At 50.5% G+C, this 20,981-nt stretch overlaps 1 protein-coding gene across 3 annotated transcripts in view; it reads right to left on the reverse strand.

Moving 5' to 3' along the window:
- Positions 1 to 10,745: 10,745 nt before the first annotated feature.
- SLC29A3 (solute carrier family 29 member 3) overlaps positions 10,746 to 20,981 on the reverse strand; it is a 43,573-nt gene continuing 33,337 nt past the window's right edge. Inside the window, exons 5-7 of one of the 3 annotated variants that reach the window (XR_014015082.1) lie at positions 17,218 to 17,380; positions 12,214 to 13,231; positions 10,747 to 11,257 (exon numbers count right to left, since the gene is read on the reverse strand). Coding sequence is in view for 2 of the 3 variants with exons in the window: in XM_081224534.1 (XP_081080660.1) it covers positions 12,580 to 13,231; positions 17,218 to 17,380 (815 nt within the window). In the remaining variant the exon portion in view is untranslated. Of the gene's footprint in view, positions 13,232 to 17,217; positions 17,381 to 20,981 lie in introns of all 3 variants that reach the window. The other 2 variants (XM_081224534.1, XM_081224535.1) reach the window with 2 other exon arrangements.

Consider the following 20,981-nt stretch of genomic DNA (forward strand, 5'->3'; position numbering starts at 1 on the left):
TATCATTTGTCTTGATAATCTCTTTCCTTCAAGTCCAGGTAGGAGGGAAGGAACTGGGGACTGGAAAAGCAGACTCCTCCGGGATCTGCAGGTCACCTACCTCTCCAGCTTCCACACTTGCTCGCCCAGCCTTACAGGCCTCGCCCCCCCTCGCCTGGGCGCCCCCACCGTTGCCGGGCAACTGCTGCCTGTCCCCGCGCGGGGATTGGCTGCGCAGCCCGGCTCCCGGCATGCCCCGCGGCTCCCGGAAGCCAAGCTTGGGCCTGTGCTTCAAGGGCTGGCGTGGAATCGGTTCCCAGCCGAGGTGACAGCGGCTGGCTGGTCATCGCTACTTGTCGCTAGGGACGGCCTCTCGGGGCTGAGGATCCGCCGCATCCCGCCTGGCAGGTCACAGCAGTGTGAGTCTCCGGCCAGTCCAGGCCCCAGAAAATGGGTCTGGGTCCTGGAGGTCGCTTGGAGCCCCCACCGGGCTGCTTGGGCCCCTGTCCAGTAGCCCCTGACATGCCACCCCACCTCTGGGCCCCGAAGCCCAGAGGCTCAAACACTCCTGGACTTATCCCACCAATTTAGCCAACCTGGTTCAGCTCTGTGACCTTGGGTAGAATGACTATCAGAAGCTTTGTCTTCCTGGTGCTAGTATCAATAGTGATTAATAATGCGACATTGTTAGTGACTGCTTACTTTCTACCCTTGATAAGCGTACTAGTATAGAACCATTCTGATCCTGAGAGATAGGTATATTACTATGCCTATTTTAGAGAGACGAGGAAACTGAGGCTCAGAGAGGGATTTAATTTGCCTTAAGTCACACAGCTCCGAGAGGCCAGTTTTCCAACCCAGAGTGCAGCTCCAGAGGCCAAGGTTTTAACTTAAAGGCTTCTTGTGAGGATGGATGTCACATCTTAGCCAAGTGCCAGACACCTACTAAGTGCTCAAGCAAGGTTAGTGGTCAAGTCATCACAGTCATGGTAACAAGTAATAACAGTCATATTGGCATGAAAGGGGGACTTTGGCCAGAGCTTTGTCAGAGACATATTGCTTTGTCCACTTAGGACAGGGACAGTCTGGGAGATGTAGCTGCCCCACTCCAGAGTGTAGTGCCCCACTCCTTACCTCTCACCATGCTGAAGCTGCTGTGTCTTTTACTTTCTACTTAACACTTCTCTCCACTTCTATTTTTATCTCATTCCTCTCCTCCCTACCAGTCACTGCTAGCTACAGGGATGAAGCCCTTTGTCTCTGAAAATGGCCAGGTTTGTGCCCTGAGTTTAAAAGGGACAATCAGTAACTTCAGAAGTTCTCACTTTTATTGGCTAAAATGGAAGTAGTGAAAACACAGCCATGAAAGGAGTTAATGCGAGCCTGAACTTAGAAGGGGGCCTTACCTAGCCTGTGACCTTCAAGCAGAACATAGTCTATGGTTTTCAGGGAAGATAGATGTCTGTGTCCTTCCTAAATGTTAGGGACACTTAACCATCCTGGGTTCTTGGGACTCCTGCCTGGGTCTCAGTTTCCCTGCCTTTAAAATCACAAAATTGAATGATGTTTACCATATCCAAATACTACCTGTATCTTTTAAATTTGATATTCATTAACTCAGCTGCTTTACTAAAATTTACTTTAAAAAGAAAACTGTATATCATTACTTCACTGGAAAACCAATAATCACCTGTCATAAATAGAAGGTACGAAGCTCTAAATAGAAATACAAATAAAAACAAACCATTGTTCTCAATTCTAGGGGGCAAGACCTTGAACTGAGGCCTGATCTCATTTTGTTAAAAAGGAAGAAGAGGGCTTCCCTGGTGGCTCAGTGGTTGAGAGTCCGCCTGCCAATGCAGGGGACACGGGTTCGTGCCCCGGTCCGGGAAGATCCCACATGCCGCAACGGGAGAGGCCACAACAGTGAGAGGCCCGTGTACAACAACAACAAAAAAAAAAAAAAGGAAGAAGAGCAAGTTTTAGCAAGGTGTTGAAGATACTCACAAATTAAACTGAAAGTTCCTCCTATGGGTAATTAGGATTGAAAGAACTGAAAAGGGAAGAACTTGCCCATGCTGAGATTCTGTGTTGTTTAATGCTCTGCCGGATGGCACCTAAATTCACCCAGCACAGTACCAATAGTTCACTCTCAACACTTGGAAAAACAGTGGAGTCCTTGGAGTTGTCTAATAGCCAGCATTTGGGCTGATTCTCTCAGGGTCTGTGGGGCAGGTGGGGAGCAGGAGATAGCCCCTAGTGGGTCCACTGCAAGCCTTTTCTCCCCTTGCCCTTCCTCCTCTACATATAGCCATCTCAGGCACAGGTGAGATAAACAGCTGTTCAGCAGAAGTTGATGTGCACCAAAGGCTGTCTGACTACTGTCTGCATCGTCCCAGGACCACAGAAGGCAAGGGGGAAAGAGCAACTCTTCCTGTCTTACTTTCTGGGCAGGGGGAGACAACTCACAGAGGCAAGCAACCCTACTTCTGCATCAGAGTCTCTGCATTGCCAAAGGGTGTCTGAATACGAAAGGGGACATTGGGAAAGGGTTTTATATGGAGCACAATGTGGATAATGACACCAGCAACAGCAAGCCAAGGAAGAGGTAGGGGAACCTGATAGGGCCTCAACTCGTGGCGTGCAGTTGTTGGCTGCTACCTCTCACCAACCAACTTTCGCCCCTTCTGTCCCCTGAGGACCTGCACCCTTCCAGGATGGAGATGGGGGAGGACCAGGCAGGACCCCTCTTCCTATAGTTGCTCCTTGTACAAAATTATAGGCTTCTTGGGCCTCCCCCACCCCCCAGGATGGAGCCCATGGCTTTTTTCAGAATCGTCTAGTCTCCATGGTTTAGGGGTTACCATAGTGGCAGCTGCATGGAGCTCTATCTTCAAACCCTGAAGTGGTACAGATACCCACTGTCTGGATACGGCTTAGGAGACAAAAAGGAGGCCAGCCATCGACGAGGGGACTCATGTTCCTGCCCACGGTCTGTCCTGTGTGTCTCTAGGGGGTGAGAAACGGTTTAAGGAAGAGCAGAAAGGGAGCCCCTGGAATCTCGATGAATTTCTACTAGTCCTGGCTACATTTCTAATAAGGCACGGCTTTGAATATTTAGAAAGACAGAGAAGAGGAAATAGGATAGACTCAATGAGGAAAATAAGAGGTTGACCTGGCTCAAAGGAAGTGGAACTCAAACTTCTAGTAATAAAAAGGAACATCTGTGGGCCCGGGGCAAGACTACAAATGGAGGCCCATATACCATGTGTCTCAATACGTTAGTTATAAATCAGGTAGCAAACTTAAATACAATATATTCTCCCTCCTACCTTGACACGTACACCGTTATAACAACCCAGAAGGTTTGAATCTGGAATTCTCTGCCTCTGGAATGTGATGGCTCTGTCCCCCACCTGGAGAAGTCTCCTATGCACAATGTGGCTACCCCAACCCATATGTCCCAACTCAGCACCACTTGCACACAGCCATCCCTTGAATCTAGAAGTTCCTCGAGCAGTCTGCCCTTGGGGGGATGGACCTAGGAAAGAGCCTGCCCAGGTCCTGGTTGCAGTTTGAGCCCATTTAGGCAAGGGATTCTGGGTACCCAGAGGATGGTCCAGAAGGGGGAAGAGGTGTGACCTCCAGGCTGTCATGTCCCCTTAGACCTGCAGATTCCTTGCCCCATGGAATGGGGTTACAAATGGACCTACAGGTAGTTTAATAACAACAACAAGAGCTAATATCTTCTATACCCTTTGCAGTTTACAGGGCACTCTGCCCTGATCAGGATTTTGAGATATGCAAGCTTAATATCCCCATTTTGCAGGTAAGCACACTAAGGCTCAGGGAGGTTAGTGACTTGCCCAAAGTCCCCTGATTGTGAGCTCTGTACACTGGCTCTCTATTTCAAGAATTGAGCTGGTTAGTCCTTACCTATCAGGGCAGAGCCCAAAGGTCTGGAGCAGCAAAAAGCAAAGAAAGGGGAATTTCCTGATATCCTCACAATAGGCTATGGATCAGCCCTTAAATACCAGCTGGTGTGGCACTAACAGGCTGGCACATTTTGGCATATGACCCTTCCCATCCCTTCTCACAGAACTGTGTGAGCAGAAGGCGAGCCAGAGACAACGACTTCTGAAACACAACTTTGATAAAGCAAGGCCAGACTTCTGCATTCTTAGCTCACAAAATGTCATTAGAAAACGCAGTCAATTCAGTTTCTGTTTCAAACTGCTGTCTGGTAATGGCTCATTTCCCTTTTTGAGTCTCAGCAAAGGCTCAGCAAAATGAAAAACAGTTAATACCACTTCAGCAGCAATGGGTGCCCAGAACAGGTAGGAGGTGTGACCGCACTCCTAGCAGGAGGCGGCCCTGCACCCCCCGACTTGCAACTCCAAGCAGTGGGCTGGGGCTGACTCAGCCCTCAGGCCCTACCCTTTCTCGCTCCCTCCTCCCTCCTGAATACTGATGGTGAAGGGAGCAGGTGGGAAAGATGCAGCTGAGGACTAAAGCCACGGGGCGCCAACCTTGGGGGCTGGTGGAGAAGATGCGCTTGGCACTTAAACGCAGTCTCTGCCCTGGATCCGTGATCAGCTTAAGGAACGACGTGCGAGCATCCACAATGCATTCGCTTCTTTAAAGACCTTCCAGTCCTGAGCCCTCGACTGGAACGGGAGCAGACGGAGCCCTTGCTCTCTCTTTGCTCAGGCCAGGTCATCAGCTCCTGACAGCCCCTCATCCGTCTCTGGTGGTCCAGCACCTTTGGTTCTCCAAGTGGGGTTCCTAGACCGGCAGCATCAGCACTGCCTGGGAACTTGTTAAAAAATGCGCATTCTAGGGCCTCCCTGGTGGCGCAGTGGTTGAGAGTCCGCCTGCCGATGCAGGGGACGCGGGTTCGTGCCCCGGTCTGGGAGGATCCCACATGCCGCGGAGCGGCTGGGCCCGTGAGCCATGGCCGCTGAGCCTGAGCGTCCGGAGCCTGTGCTCCGCAACGGGAGAGGCCACAACAGTGAGAGGCCCGCATAACACTAAATAAAAAAAAAAAAAATGCGCATTCTCATGCCCCACGCCAGACCTGTGAAATCAGAATCCCTGCAGGTGGGTACAACAGTCTGCAGTCTCTCAAGTGCTCTTGACGATTCTGATGCAAATTGCTGCCGTCAAAATCTTTAGGAGCTGGAGTCCTGGAGTCAGACAGACCTGGCTTTGAATCGCAGTTCTGCCACTTAGCGGCTATGTCTGAATCTTAGTTTTGGCACCGATAAATTGGGGATACTACTACTTCCTCATAGTGTGATTGAACGGATTAAGATTACATGTTAACATGCTTGGCCCATAGTGCGCGATCGGTAGCTCTTCTGTTTCTCTGGAAATCCGATTAGACAGGCTGGCCTCAAGGAGGCCATCATGGAGACGCTCACAGGCCAGGGTGTCAGGCCCATTCGGCTGTGTGGCTTCTGACTCATACCTAAAGCCCCCTCCGGCCTCCTGTGTCCTGTGACTGAAACTGTTGACAGATCCAGTTTATTTCCCAGCTTCCCTAATGGAGCCCTCCCACCCCTGAGAGCCTCACAGGCCAACTTCCTCTCTGCAGTGATCTCACTGGCTAGCCGGCGGGACCTGCTGCCTTTGCAGGCAGAGGCTCTGTTCCTGAGTGACAGTCTCCACTGTTCTTCATCAGAAGAGGGGTGAGGGTCACCCTTGACTTGCCAACTTCACAGGGTGATGGGGAGAAGTAATACTTTAGCACAGATGAAGAGCTTTATGTGGATTAACTCATTTAATCTTCACAACAACCCAATAGGGCAGGTACCCTGTTTTATGGATAAGGAAACTGAGAGAGGTTACGAAACCTGCCCAAAATCACTAATAAGAGATAGAGTCATGATTCAAAGTCAGGCAGCCTGGCTCCAGAGTCCTGCCGTTCAGCACTGTGCCCAGTACAGGGACACCATCGGATGGGACAGGTCATTGTAGCCAGGCACCCAGGGGCTCTGAAGCCTTGGAACATGGTCCCTTTGACAATCTGATGGAAGCTATGGCTCCTTGGTCCACGGCAAGCACGCCAACTTCTGAATATGATCTCAGGTTCCGTGAACCTCGCATTCCATCCAGAGGTCTCCAGTCGAGACCTGGGTAAGAGTCTTAGAAGGAAGTAGGAAGGACTTAGAAGTCCAGGGGCATTAGACATTCTGCCCTCATTAAACTCCAGAGAGCAGGACTGGGGCCAGAGCAGCAGGGATGGATGCTGTCGGGTGAGACTGCTGGGGAAAAGATCCCATGTTCTTCTTCTGTCCAGAGTGAAGTGTGTGAGAGGTGTGCTGGGAACATGAGGCTGTTTCCAGAATAAAGCAGGACTGACGATGCTCAATCTCCTTGGGGCTCCGGGACTCCATCTGGAAGAATCTGCAGGGCAGCACAGGCCTGGTGCCAGCCGGTCTAGAGCAACCCAAGTATCGCCCTGCCAAGAGGCAGGGTGTGGACTCGGTGACCACAGGGGCCCTCCCAGCTCTGGGTGTGTGTTTAAGTCAGGGATAGGAGGTGTGGTGATCCCAGGACGTCACACTTTGCTCTGTGTCTGAGAAGATGGGCCCCCTGGTTCCTTGGTACCCTGGAGCGGATACACGCAAGGCGTCTGACATGTAAGGTCCACACAGTGAGGCTCCTGCCTCTATCACACCTCTGTAAACCTTGCCTTTAGCTTGGTGGGCTTGTGGTTCAAGTGCCCATGAAGACTGTAACCTTGGTTACTGAAGACCAGTGACTCCGCACCAAATCCCACAGAGACACGGAGGGCAGGCTGGGTGCCTGTTGTCACTCACACTGGACAGGTTAATCCAGCCTCCTGGAACCCCATTCCACCCACCCAGCATGTGGCCCGGGGCTCCTCAGATCTGCAAACCATTTAAATTGGCAGTGCCCTCTCAATCTTCTAAGGCATCTGAGTGGAGAGGAGAGAAGACAGGCTTCAGAGCCTCACAGCCCTGGTCTGAATTCCAATTCAGCCTCTCGCCGACTTAACCCCTCTGAGTCCCAGTTTCCCTCTCTGTGAAATGGGATGCCAGCCCCACCTGGCAGGGTTCTTATACATGGCACAGCCTAGCCATTGTAGGCGCTCAGTAATCAGCACCTCCTTTACTGTGATGCAGGCCGTGCCCTGCCCTGCTACAGAAGCCAGGCCTGCTCAGAGGCTCTCAGCCAGGCCAGTGCCTCAGAGTCTCCCTTAGAACTGTGGTCTGTGACATCGCCCAGCAGAGAAACACCTTATCCAATGAGTGCTCTTCCAAGGTTAAAGGCACCAAACCCCACCTGGGGATAACACAGCAGAGTGTCATCCCATGGGCCGGAAATGCCTTTCCAGCTGCCTCCACCAAAAAGGTGGACAGGTGAAACAAGTAGGTGAGGAGAAAAGGAAAAGAAAGCATCTGTACTTTCCAGACAGAACCAGTGGACAGAGCTGTAATTTTTCCAGAACTCTGCACTTAAGAGACTTAAATGATACCCTCTTACTCTCATTCACAAACCTGCCTGCATCCTAGAGCAGACCCCAGACTCCCAGCCCATCCTCATCTCCTCTTTTCTCTTCCTTCCTCCTCCCTTCCCTTCCTTGCTCTTCTTTTCCCCTTTTTAAAAACATCACTGGGTGAGCAGCACCATAAAGCCACATTCCTGGGGAAGCTCCTCCAAGCAGACTATTGGCCCCAACTATGGGCAGCACTTGGTGCAGGGGAGGGGCCAGGAGCTGGGATGCCGAGGCCAGCCCAGCATCCAGTGAGGAAGAGAAACGAGGGCAGTGGGTTAGTACTGACAGTTTAGCATCAGGTAAACAGGAAAGGTCTGAAGACACAGCCTTCTAGGAGGAGGTGATTAGCACTGATTAGGCTCAAGTCTAAATGTTTTATACGCATTCCTAGTTACCATTCAGTGTCTACAACCACCAGACGCGAGGCCGGGACTACAATCACCGCCGTAGTTGTTTGAGGGAACAGAGTCAGGTTGAACTTTCCCGTGGTCGTGCAGCTAGGAAGTGATGCGGGCTCAAACCTAGACAGTCCTGGCTCCAGGGCACAGACTCTTGGAACCATTTTGGACACAACCAGATGGCCCTTTCTAAAGGGCATCTGGGTACCTGGCCACATGTCCACGAGGAAGGCAGGATAAGTGTTGGGGTGTCTATTTTTTCCAGCTGAGGCTTAGAAAAAAGTGAAGTGGCTTTTGCCCAGAAAGCATTGGGCCAGGTGTCCGAGTAGCTGATGGAAAAGTTGCCCAGTACCCTGGGTCTGTGGCCAGGTGGCTAGTCCCTGCCTCCACTGGCTAGTGGGGCTGAAATTCCTTGTGGGATCCTGCCTGGGTCAAAGCTGGATTGGAAACTGGGCTGACCCCAGCCAACGGGTGGAGAGCAGCAGTGACTCAGACTGCAGGCATAACTGGCACTGGCAAAGCTGCCACCAAGGAAGTGATGCTGGTAAAGTAGAAACTAGATACTTTCATTCGGAAAGCACACAGGGTTAAGATGAGCTTGGGCTTAATAGGCACATGAAAAGATGCTCATCATCGCTAATTATCAGAGAAATGCAAATCACAACTACAATGAGGCACCACTCACACCAGTCAGAATGGCCATCATTAAAACAGTCTACAAGTCACAAATGCTGGAGAGGGTGTGGAGAAAAAGGAACCCTCCTACACTGTTGGTAGGAAGGTAAGCTGGTGCAGCCACTGTGGGAAACAATATGGAGGTTCCTCAGAAAACTGAAAATAGAACTACCATATGATCCAGCAATCCCACTCCTGGGCATATATCCAGACAAAACTATAATCCAAAAAGATACGTGCACCACTATGTTCAGAGCAGCACTATTCACAATAGCTAAGACATGGAAACAACCTAAATGTCCATCGACAGATGAATGGATAAAGAAGATGTGGTACTGGACTTCCCTGGTGGCGCAGTGGTTCAGAATCCACCTGCCAGTGCAGGGGACACGGGTTCGAGCCCTGGTCCAGGAAGCTCCCACATGCCGTGGAGCAACTAAGCCGGTGCACCACAACTACTGAGCCTGCGCTCTAGAGCCCGTGCGCCACAACTACTGAAGCCCGCAAGCCTACAGCCCGTGCTGCACAACAAGAGAGGCCACTGCAATGAGAAGCCCACGCACCACAACGAAGAGTAGCCCCCGCTCGCCGCAACTAGAGAAAGACTGCACGCAGCAACGAAGACCCAACGCAGCCAAAAATAAATAAATAAATAATTTATAAAAAAGAAAAAAAGAGGATGTTGTACATATATACAATGGAATACTACTCAGCCATAAAAAAGCACAAAATAATGCCATTTGTAGCAACATGGGTACAACTAGAGATTATCATACTAAGTGAAGTAAGTCAGAAAGAGAAAAACAGATACCATATGATATCACTTATATGTGGAATCTAAAGTATGACACAAATGAACCTATCTATGAAACAGAAACAGAACCATGGACCTTGAGAATAGACTGGTAGTTGCCAAGGGGAAGCAGTTGGGGGAGGGATGGAGTGGGAGGTTGGGGTGAGCAGATGTAAGCTTTTATATCTAGAATGGATAAACAACAAGGTCCTACTGTCTAGCACAGAGAACTATATTCAATATTCTATGATAAACCATAATAAAGAATATAAAAAATGAATATATATATGTATAACTGAATCACTTTGCTATACAGCAGTAATTAACACATTGTAAATCAACTATAATTAAAAAAAAAAGATGAGCATGGGCTTAAATTTAACCTCCAGTAGAATGAAATCTTTCAACTGACTTTCGGCTTTCTCTCTTCTATCTGAAGTTCTGTAGTAAAGCATGCCATGGTCTCAGAAGCCAGGACCCTGCAGTAAACCCCCTCACATCACGTCCAAGCTGATTAGAGGGTCCCGAATGTTCTCAGGAGCACTGGGCTGAAGACAGCAGAATGAATGGGCTTCACTAATAATACCCACACCTGGGTCAAGCCTCCTCATGTCCCCATGCATGTAGGAACCCACTAGATAGAGTCAGTTGGCTGCCTCTAGCTTTCTTTGTTGAATGGAAGGAGGAAAATGAAGATGTGTATGGGATGGAAATACACAAGGGCATGCACTAAAAACTGCCACTTGGGATTAAGTCAGAGCACTACCAGACAAAGGCAACTTCTCAGGGATTCTCCTCCACCTCTTTCACTGAAAAATCCCCTCCTCTTTAGCAAGTTTTGTTCACGCCCCAAAACATGTGAGCTAGTTCCACAAGCCTCCTGGGGTCACATGAGACTTGAGACCCAGAGCAGACAAGCCCCATGAGCTGCTATTACAATAAATGGGGGACAAGGGTGACTGAACTCCAGTCTGCCCCTCTACTTGGAGATGTATTTTTATTTACCTTCCTCCCTGAGAAGGAATGATCCTTTGCAAAATGCCCACTAAAGTGAGCAACAAAGAAAAGTGGGCAAAAGCCTGGATAACCCTCCCACCAGCCAAGCAGGCGGCCCCTCTTCCGGCAGCGGCCGCGGCAGCACAGCTGGCACTGCGAGCCCGTCATCTCCTCAGCTCCCCACAACACTGTATCATCACGCCGGCCACCCTCTTCCCCATTCACTCCACGCTAATTCTAAATCAACTCACTAACGGGAAAGCTACCCCCTTCAACAGAGCATGCGAGGTCCCCACCCCTCCTCCTCTGTTAGCTCCAGGGCGGTCCCACCCCTGAGCTCAGACTGCTGTTTTACCTTAAAACAGACATGCTCCCCATTTATAAGATACCTGAGGTTGAGATGAGTCACCTCACCTCCCAGACAGATGCCCCAAATGATCAACAGCATTGAAGTCAGTGAAGAAAAACCAAGGGGAGTTTCAACTTCCTGCAAGGGAAGGGGAGAATTTATTTTTAAAAGAAAAAAAATTTTTTTTTCCAAGTATCAAGTTTCAGAAAACCTTTCAAGGGTGTCCTTTTCAATTCTCTGGCCAAAGAGAGGGAGTGTGTACCAGCCGAGTCGGTGGGGACCATAAGCTGCTGCCACTGGGTGGATTCCTGACTGCTTCCCGGTTTAATCAGCTGTCCACAGGACATCTCGGATCCGGTGCGCTTCAGAGCAGGAGCCGGTGGATTCACAGCTCTCAGGGTTTTGCCACTTCTCGGGGCAAGCTCTGTGCTTCCTGCACAGCTCTTGAGAAAACTCCTGGTCTGATCTAGTTCCTTCCTCTCTCGGATTCCCATGTCAGCCTGCTCCCCCAAGGAACAGCCTTGCGGGAGCCTTCAAGGAACCTGAAAAAATATAAATTACTACTCATGTCAGGCAATCACAAGTGTGTGCAGGCCTCAGAACCTGAGGGTTGCCTTTTGAAACAACAGCTTCAAAATATACGACTACCCAGAAAAAATCAGGACAAAGCAACACCTAATTCTGTTGATCAAAGCTTCAGAGCTCAGCTGATGCTCATAATAAACCAAGCTAGGAAGGTGAAGGGGCTACTGGCCCCCTCTGGACACCCTCTGCCCCTCCAGTCCAGTCTCCATCTTCCGCCTGCTCCTTGGCTGTGACTCAGTCCACAGGGGCGCAGAGGAGATGGACGGGAGGAGGGAACATGCCTCCTGTGGGTCACAGCAGGCTGGACGTATCCCTCCCTTCAGGCCTGGGGTAGAACAGCCTTACTATTGGGTTGGCCAACATCTTACGGAGAAACCCGAAAGCACTTTTTGGCCAGCCCAATACTTCTGGGATATAATGCATAACCCCTTCGGGTTCCTACGCCCACTCTTCAAATATCCTTAAATTACTCAGTTTGAGTATGCTGTTTCCTGCCAAGACCCTAAAACAGCCACCAATAAGGCTTTCATTAAATACCCAGGTATTTATTAGGCCATTGAACCAATGGCCTTGACATATTGTAAACATGGACACTAAACCCTGCCCTGACCCAGGCCATAGACCACTTTAAGCATCCCTGTTTGAAATCCAGGCCTGACATGCTTGGTCCTGGGTACAGCAGGGAAGCCCTCTGGAGCCCATGTCCAGGGAAGGAAGGGCTCCTGGGAGGCCTGTCTTCCCGGGGTTCCCAGTCTGGTTGGTGGAAAGTGGGTAGACCCTTGGCCTGAGGACTGGCCATCCCAGGGGGACCTCCTCCGGGTAGGGAGGGCTAAGGAGTCTGGCATCTTGCCATCAGCTGGAAGGAGCAAGGCTGGGAGAAGGCAAAGGGCCTGTCGACGGTCTTGGCACTCACCCTGTAACAACTCAAGAGCCGAACACCGGCAACACTTTCCCCAAGAGGGAATAACAACAGGCAGAATGTACCCATCGGCAAGGAGCTTTCTGTGCAACTTGTAACTGTGTCTTATTCAGGTGTCTTTGGTCCTCAAAACATCTCAGGACATCTGTCAAAGTATCTGGAATGTCTGCCTGGTCCCGGGGACAGCACTGGTCCCAGCTCCCTGGCAGCAACGAGGCCCGGGTGTGCTCTGTGCTCTGCACTCTGCAGAGCCCAACTCCAGCCCTTCCTGTTCGCCACCCGGGCGCTCCTGGCCCTTCCTGCCCATCTTGCTGAGGCTCCCAGGCATCGCACAGCACCGAGGTCTAGCCACCGCCCCTCCTAGATGAGGTGCACGAGCAGGGCAGAGCACGCTGAGCCGAGCACCAGGCCCAAGCAAATGTAAAAGGACATCACCACCCCAGTGGCCTCGGCCAGCTCCCTGGGCACGATCTTGGGCCCATAGATGAGAGCCAGGGTGCTGAGGTAGCCGTTGCTGAGCCCCAGCAGAGAGGTGAAGAGCACCGGGTACACGTCAGACTGGAAGACCACCGTCTGCAGGTGCACGCGGGGCTGGTAGTTGCAGAACACAAACAGGGGGACGAGACAGGTCCGGAGGAGCACAAGCCCGGGGAGCACCTTGCTTCTGGGCCCTGGCACCTGGATCCAGGCTGTGATCTGCCGGCCGCACAGGTCGGCAAAGTTGTACAGGAGGAAGGTGGTGAGGGGGACAAAGAACTTGGTGCTCCACGGCGAGCCCGAGCCCTTGCTGAGGGACTCGATGTTGCTGGAGATGGCGGGGAAGACGAGGCTGGTGATGAAGAAGAGGTAGATGATGCAGAAGCCCAGGCCAGCAGTCTTCTTCAAGATGGGGCTCAGGGGTGGTATCTGGGAGTCGCTGGATCCAGGGGCCACCAAAGGGGGATTGGGGGAGTCCTGGGGCAGCTGCTCTTCACCGGAAAACACAGCCGGCCAGACAGGCCTCATATAGTACCTGCAGGAGAGAGGCTAGTGGTAAGAGGGGCTGGAAAGCAGGGTCACTCGGGATTTTCAGAGACAAGGCCGGGGGGGTCTTTAGGTCCAGCATGTAAAGCCTAAGCCCCAGGATGCCCTCAGATGACACGTGTGCTGTGGGGTGGCCAGAGGGAGGCCTGCACAGTCCCCAGCCTTCCTGTCCTGGAGCTGCCTGTAAGGCTGGACTCCAGTCCATTGCTCTGTGGTGCTGGCCGTGCCATGAGCAGGGAGAGAGGAAACCAGCACTGACCACTGCATGGTGAGCCTGGGATCCAGTCTTCACTCACTTATTTTTGTTTGGTTTTGGGGGTGGGGAGAGGTGGAGCTGAAGTAGCATTTATTCTTCAAGTATAAAAGTAATTTAAAATCTTAAATTATAAAAGTAACACATGCTTGATGCAATAAACCCAAATAATACATAAGAGGAATGATACAGTAGAACAAGAACTCTCACCTCCCACCTCTGTTCTCACTCCTTACAGGTACAGATCATTAAGAGTCTGGTGTATATTGTTCCATGCACGTGCAAACACCACACACACACAGCTATGTTTCTTAAGCAAAAGTGGGATCAAACTATACATATTGTAAAACTTTTTGCAACAGTATAACTAACATAATATAAATACATTATATAACTGCCTACATGCATAACTATTATACATAAATGTATACACACAATTGCCTAAAGAAGAGTATCTTGTGGCCATCCTTTCACACAGGGACAGACGGCTCTGTCTCTGTTGCTGCGGAGTATTTCACTGTATGGATGGACAATTTAACTGCTCCCCTAATGCTGGACATTTAGGTTAGCTCTAGTTTTTCTCTACTACAAATAATGGTGCAATGAATGTCCCTATACATAAATCCTTGCACATATACACTAGTATTTCAGTAGAGCAGATTTCTAGAAGAAGAACTGCTGGATCACAAGGTTTGTACCTTTAAAATTTTGATAGATATTGATAAACTGCTCTCCAGACAGGTAGAACCAATTTATCTCTGCTTTGTACCACCTACCTACCCTAACTAAAGTAACCTAACCCTTGAATCTCCATGAGAGCACCTGTTTCTCTAAACAGAACTGACCACAATTTATAATCATTGTGTTGGTTTACTGGTTTATCTTCTGTCTCCTTCAGTAGAAGACAGCTCTCTGGGGCAAAGACACATTTGGCTGTTCCCAGCTAAATCTCTGGGCACACAATAACCCTTCAAAACATAATTGTTGAAAGAACTGATAAGCCTATAAAAGTATCTTTTCCCGCATATACTCAACACTGAATATGATCAATTTTTTCAATTTCTGCTACTCTGACCAGAGTAGAAAAGGCTTGGGTCTCTTTGCATTGCTGTGTGATCTTTCCTGAGTCACTCAACCTCTCTGGGCTTTGGGTGCCTAAAAATCAGGAGACATGGGCTGATTGTATTAATATATCTCAAACAGAAGAACTGGTGTGGGGCCAGGGAGAACAGTAGGTTGGTGATAGCTGGGTTCTGATTTCAGCACCACTTCTGCCTCCCCTCTGTGACCTTAGGCCAGGTACTCCCCTCTCGGGGCCTCAGTTTCCTCCTCTGTAAAATGGAGGGGTTCTGTAGCTGTAGCTTCTGAGATCCCTGCCAGCCTTCCCATCCTAAGAGCCTACATACTGTCCATAAGCGAGTCAGTGGGAGGACTCCTCCCCAGAATCACTTTTCCATGTAATGCTGAGCTGAGCACTTCAGCCTTGAACCTTGTCTTGTTTCCCAATCACTATTTAGAGAAAGGACTATTCTTACTTCTGCTTCTACTCAGCGTCAAGTTCTTGCCTTAGTCTGCTCTGAGGAAGCTGCCTACCAAGTTCTTCTGGTCAAAGCTCTTCATAAGTTCTTCCAAATCTAACTGCCCCATCTCACCCTACCACAATCAGCAGTTTCCACCACTGCGTGAGGCTCAGTTCCTCTTGAGTGGGATGGGGCAGCCTAGCCCAGCCCTCCTGGGTGCAGCACTTGTGGGCTCCCTTTTAAGTAAGATTTAGTTTGAGCAGCCCTGGGAGCACAGCTCTAAAGCTCCATCCTCAGATAGGTTTCTGTAAACCCAGAAGCCTTGACCAAAGTGTTAATATGCAAAGAAATAGAAACTTCCATGGGCTGGCATAGCCCTGGGTTGTTCTCTTGTCTCACGTGCTCAGCTGGAAAGGATTTTGGCTTGCTTAAGTGAGACTGAAAACTAGGGTGACCACCTGTCCTGGTTTGCCCAAGACTATCCTGGTTTTAGCACTGAAAGCTCCCGGTCCTGGGAACCCCTGGGACTTCAGTCCCAGGCAAACAAGGAAGGTTGGCCACCCCAGTGTAAAGAGCCCACGCGAGGCTCCCTGAAACAGGACACAGGGAAACAGCAGGAGTAGTGGGAACCTCCTGCCTTCTGTTCATTGCCTCAAAATAATTTAATCAGCAGCAACAAGGTGTCAGGCAGTATATGAGGGGCTGGGAGGACAGCGAGCCAGTCAGACCCCAGGAATCACAGGGACATCATCGTGGAGCACAACTGGATAATTTGTGATGACAGCCCTGAAAGGGCAGGGAGGGGGTGGGCAGACTCAGGTCTGTAGCCACCTGGGGTACATGGTGTCATCACTCAGTCCCCTTTTATCCTCCTGAGGCCACGGAGGCCAGCTGAAGTTACAACAATCCTCTAACTGGGGAGAGCAACCTGCCCCGGCAGATTCAGGATTCTGGTGAAGGCAGGGGACTCTGGGGATTAACGAGGAGACTCTCACAGGGACAGGAGGAGTCAGTGGTGAGGAAGGACCTCGCAGTCACAAGCCAGGGATGCAGCAGGATGCAGTGGAAATGGCGCAGCCGGAAAACGGCTCCAGGTTCTAATCCCCGCCTACAACTCACCAGGTAAGAAATCTGGGCATGTCTGTTAACTCTCCAAAGCCTCAGTTTCCTCATCGGTAAAATGGGAAAATACAGTAAAAACTGCACAAGGTTGTCATATATCCTAAGCAAAAAAAATGGACTGCTTAGCTCAGTGCCCCCCACACCAAATACGTTCCCGTGGATCCGGCAGAGCCAGGACCCCTGCTCTCGCCCAGTCTGTGGCTCGCACACTGTGGGACCACAGGCCAAGCACCTGGCCTTCTCTGTCTCCGTCTAGTCACCTGTATAATGGGGAATATAATTCCTGCCATTCCTATATCAAATACGACAATGGTTATGAAAATGCATTGAAAAGAATAAAAAGCAAGAAAAAGTCACGGGTTGTTTTTTAAAGAGCAGCAGGAAGCAAAAAAGAAAAAGGAGGAAGGAGAGAGAGAAAGCGAGAGAGACTAAGGCAAGGAAAGAGGTCCTGCAGGGTCGAGAGAGGCCCCAAGAGACAGGGGTTAGAAACAGAGGTTTGGAGTGGGGTTCGAACGCTGGTTTTGCTGCCGACGGGCTGTTGGACTCAGGCAAGTAATTCAGCCTCTCTGAGCCTGGTTTTCTCATGTGTGAACGGGCACACTTACGAGAAGTCACAGTGCTGCACCCCATGAGAAGCGGGTGTGTGAGCTTTAAGAAGCCCCATGAGGCCTGGCTGAGCACAGAGCAGGGAAGGTGCGCAGCCCAAGGAGCTTCTTTTCATCATTATCCTTCCTCAGGTCCCACTTCCGCCGCCTGCCCTCTCTGATGGAAAACACGCAGACTCCAGCTGCTCAGCTGCTTGGGGTTGTTACGCAAAGCCAACTTCTCATGTCCAACGGCCCAGCCAATTTACTGCGCAATGACTGTGAGCCAGGCACAGCTCGAGGCATGGGATACAGCAAAGAACAAAACCCACTCTACTTCTGCCCTCAGGGGAGGTCACACTCCAGCAGGGAGACAGGCAGTAAGCCAGGAAACGAACATGGGCTCTAGCTAGAGGATAGAAGAACTCAAGCAGACAGTATAAAGGTATAAGCACACATAAGAGAAGGATGCCGCGGAGCGCTAGCGCGGCCTCACCTGGCGTAGTCCAACCGCGGCAGCAGCAGGTAGAGCCCAATGCAGAGCACCAGGAAGACGTCCGCCGTCAGGAAGAAGGCCAGGGTGCTGTCCGTCACGTCACCGGCCCCCGCCAGGTCCACCAGCAAGGCCACGGCACTGAGGGTGCCCCCCATGGCTCCTCCTGCAGAGAGCGTGGGACCCCCCGCAGGTGGTCAGGGCGGGCCCACCCTCCCTGCCTCTCGGGCCCGCCCGCTCTGCCCCATCCTCACGTTGTCCCTGCTGAGAACGCTGCTGTTCTCACAGTACGGCGAGGAGGGTCCTGCAGCCGTGAGCTTTCTGACTCTAGGAGGGTATCCCCAGCCCAGCTCTTCTCCAAGGGGCATGGAAGAGGCTCCGGCCTGTCCAAGCACAGGCTCCCCGCTGCCTCGAGCGAGGCCAGCCGACCTGGGGAGTCCTTACCGGTTAGAAAGCCACCCAGGGGCTCATGGAGCTTACCTTGTACCCCACGGCAGCTGTGCACCATATACGTGTGAACACGCATGCACGCTCACTAACCCATACACAATCACATACACACACATAGGCTACCACAAGCTCTCACACACACCCCCACTGACACACAGTCACAAACCACACTGTCACACACACACACACACACTCAGCCACACACTCCTATATACTCACACACCATGCTACCCCCAACTCATACACACACTCGCATGCACGCAACTGCCCCACCACATGGAATGTGCTCTCCTGCCGAGGGCTTCGGCACGTGGCCCAGGTGATCACGTGGCACCACGTCTTTCTCTGCTACCTAACAGAAGAGGCAGCACAACCTAGCCGAGGGGACTCATGGGTCCAGGAGCCAAACAGACGTACATCTGATCCTTGACTCTGCCACTTGCTCGCCGTGACCTGGGGGCAACATGACTTCTTGGGACCAGAGTTTGCTCATCTGTGAAATGGGGACAATGACACCTGCCTTGCAGAGCAAGGACAGAATGAGATGATATTTAGAAAGAGCCCAGCACACAGCGGGCTTTCTACGAATGTCAGTCCCCTTCTTCACCACAATCACACCGTCACTTCTGGGAGGCAGGGCATGTGTCTTGCTTCTCTGTTGAACCCTCACAACCGTGGGTGGTCAACTGGTGCTGGCCACGAGTCAGAGCTTATACATGGTCACATGTGAGCAGATCATTACTCCTCTCAGCCTGATTATTTGCCTGGAAGATGGGACTCACACTTGTCCTGTCCCTCCCATGAGACCACAGTGGGATGGAAATGGAAACAGTGAATGGAAAAAACAATGAATACATGGACGCGTCCAATAGGATCAACACAGTAAGTGCCTGTGAACACAGGATTGCCTGGCTGCACGGATGGATTTGCCTGCGTTAGAGGATCAGGATACTGAGTCTCAAGGAGGCAAGAAGGCCACTGACTGCAAACAGCTTTGTCATTACTTGGCAGGTCTGACCAGGCACCACTTCACTGCCCATTGTTGCAGAGAGCAGAGGTGGGAGAGGGACAGTTGGGCCCTCGTCCACCACGATGCCCATCCTCACCGCCTCACCCACACTCTGACTGACACCTCTGTGGCTCTGCCGGAAACAGTCCACGGCCCTTTTTCTCTCCAACCTTCTCAATATGAGTTCTATTAGCCTGGGTGGGGCCAGAGGTTGGGATCTGAGAGGAGGGCAAAGAAATGAAAGTTAGCATAGTGATGTTTTAATTCTAGCACAGACTCTAGAATCAAAACATCTGAGTCCAATCCTCACTCTACCACTTCTATGTGTGTGACCTTCAGCAAGTCACTTAACCTCTCTGTGCCTCCGTTTCCTTATCTGTAAAATGGGGATGTTAAAACCCACCTCTTAGGGCTGTTACAAAGATTAAGAGGATCATTACAGGTAAAGCAGGACAGTGTCTGGTACTGAGAAGTGCCACATAAATCCTCTCAGATTCCCAATTAGGTGTTTGGTTATTTCTGTCCTTCCTACATCAAAACAGCAACAACAGGGTAAACTCTTTGCCAAGAGGGTGCCAACTTCTGAGAAGCTGTAATCCCCACCTGGGTGATTTGTAAGAACTAGAGTTAAACTCCATAAGACATTCCCTAGCTGCCCTGAGGAAGAGATCTTAACATCACTTCCTCTCTCTCTTCCCAACTTGTAGAGAATTTATAATATTATCATCAACAACAAACCAGGCCTCCGGGAGCTCATCCTTCATGACTCCCTACTTTTATCTCATCAGTTATGGAAATACATGCAAACGAGGGACTTAAAAAAACACCAGTACAAAACAAATGAATTGTTCCTCAGATGCCAACACACACAGAATTCACAGATGGGTTCCTCTGGATGAAAAACAATGGGGGCTGGTGAGTGGCACTGAGGCCTCTGGAAGATCGGGACACCTCGAATCTTCCAGGGTGATGGGTGCCCACTGGGAGCTGCACACGGTGGTGACAACGGCTTAGGGCCCAGGGTAATTAATGCTGAAGTGTGAGTACTAGATTTCTCCACTTTTTCAAAAATGGACTTTCTTAAAAGTGCACGGGAGAGTCTCCTTCTCTGGAAGGTTCGCAGGTGGCCAGATGAACCTGAAGGGCGCCTTGCCAACATATCGGTGTGTTTGGTCACTGGCTCCTGGAGAGATAGCCAGCAAGGTTGTTATATTGAAAAATCCTCTAGCAGGATGGAGGGAGATGAGGGGACAAGAGACCAGGATGACAGAAGGGATTAAATCCAGTGTTCAGTGGCCACTTCCCTCAGCCTAGGCATGCCCTTCTTGAAGCACTGCTAGGGACATATTGATTGTACTCAGGAAACTTAGTGATGGGTCCACTTTTATTTTACTTTACGCCCAAGGGTTTCTCTGAGGATACAGCCAGAAGCCTAATCTTATACAAAAAATGGCAAACATATTTGAGCTCACATCTGAACTCTGCTCTGTTGACAGTAAGTGTCTCCAGTGCTATGCTGAGAAGGATTTAGACGCTTAGGAGGAAAGATACAGATCGATTAGTGATGTCTGGCACTGGTGTGGGAACGGAAAGGAGATATACACTTGTCCAGGTATTTGTCATCCCTGTCACATACTATTTGGCATTATCAATTAATGGGCACAGAGCAGATTCTTCGCAAAATGCTTCTGAAGTGGGCAAATGCTTACTGCACCCCTTCACACAACATGGACATGCAGAGACACTGAACAGAGCAGCTGAGCCCCCAGTCTTGCTTTAAGGGATGGTGGTCTCCTGGGAAAGCACAGATTCTTCCTGACCCAGCTCCTTTTCATCTTGTTGAGACATTTGGGTGAGAGAACAGAATTGCTAAGGTCTAGGCAACAGGCTTCGGTTAGGATCAAAATTTTAGCTCCCAAGTCATGTCAGCAGCCCCGTAAAATGCCAAAGTTCAGGGTAACAGAGGAGTTTATTACTAGGCTATCAGCTCCTGGGAGGCTGAGTCTTGTTCATCTTTGAATCCCTGGCACATAGTAGGTCTCATAAAAATTACAGAGGAAGGAAATACAGATAGAGGGGAGAAAAGATGGGAAAAAAAGGGGGAAAAGGTAAGAGAAAGGAAAAATAACGAGAAGGAAAGGGGACAGGAGAAGGGAAAGGAGGAGAGGAGGGAGGGAAAGAAAGGAACGCTGGTTCAGGAAACGCACTTGGTAGGCAGACTGTATTTTCCAAAAGGAGCTGCAACTATGTCTCCCCTCCCATTACAGTATGATTTTCATACTCACCCACTGAGATATGTGGGTCTGTG

This window comes from Mesoplodon bidens, assembly GCF_964165515.1.
Source record: "Mesoplodon bidens genome assembly, chromosome: 1".
Lineage (NCBI taxonomy): Eukaryota > Metazoa > Chordata > Mammalia > Artiodactyla > Ziphiidae > Mesoplodon > Mesoplodon bidens.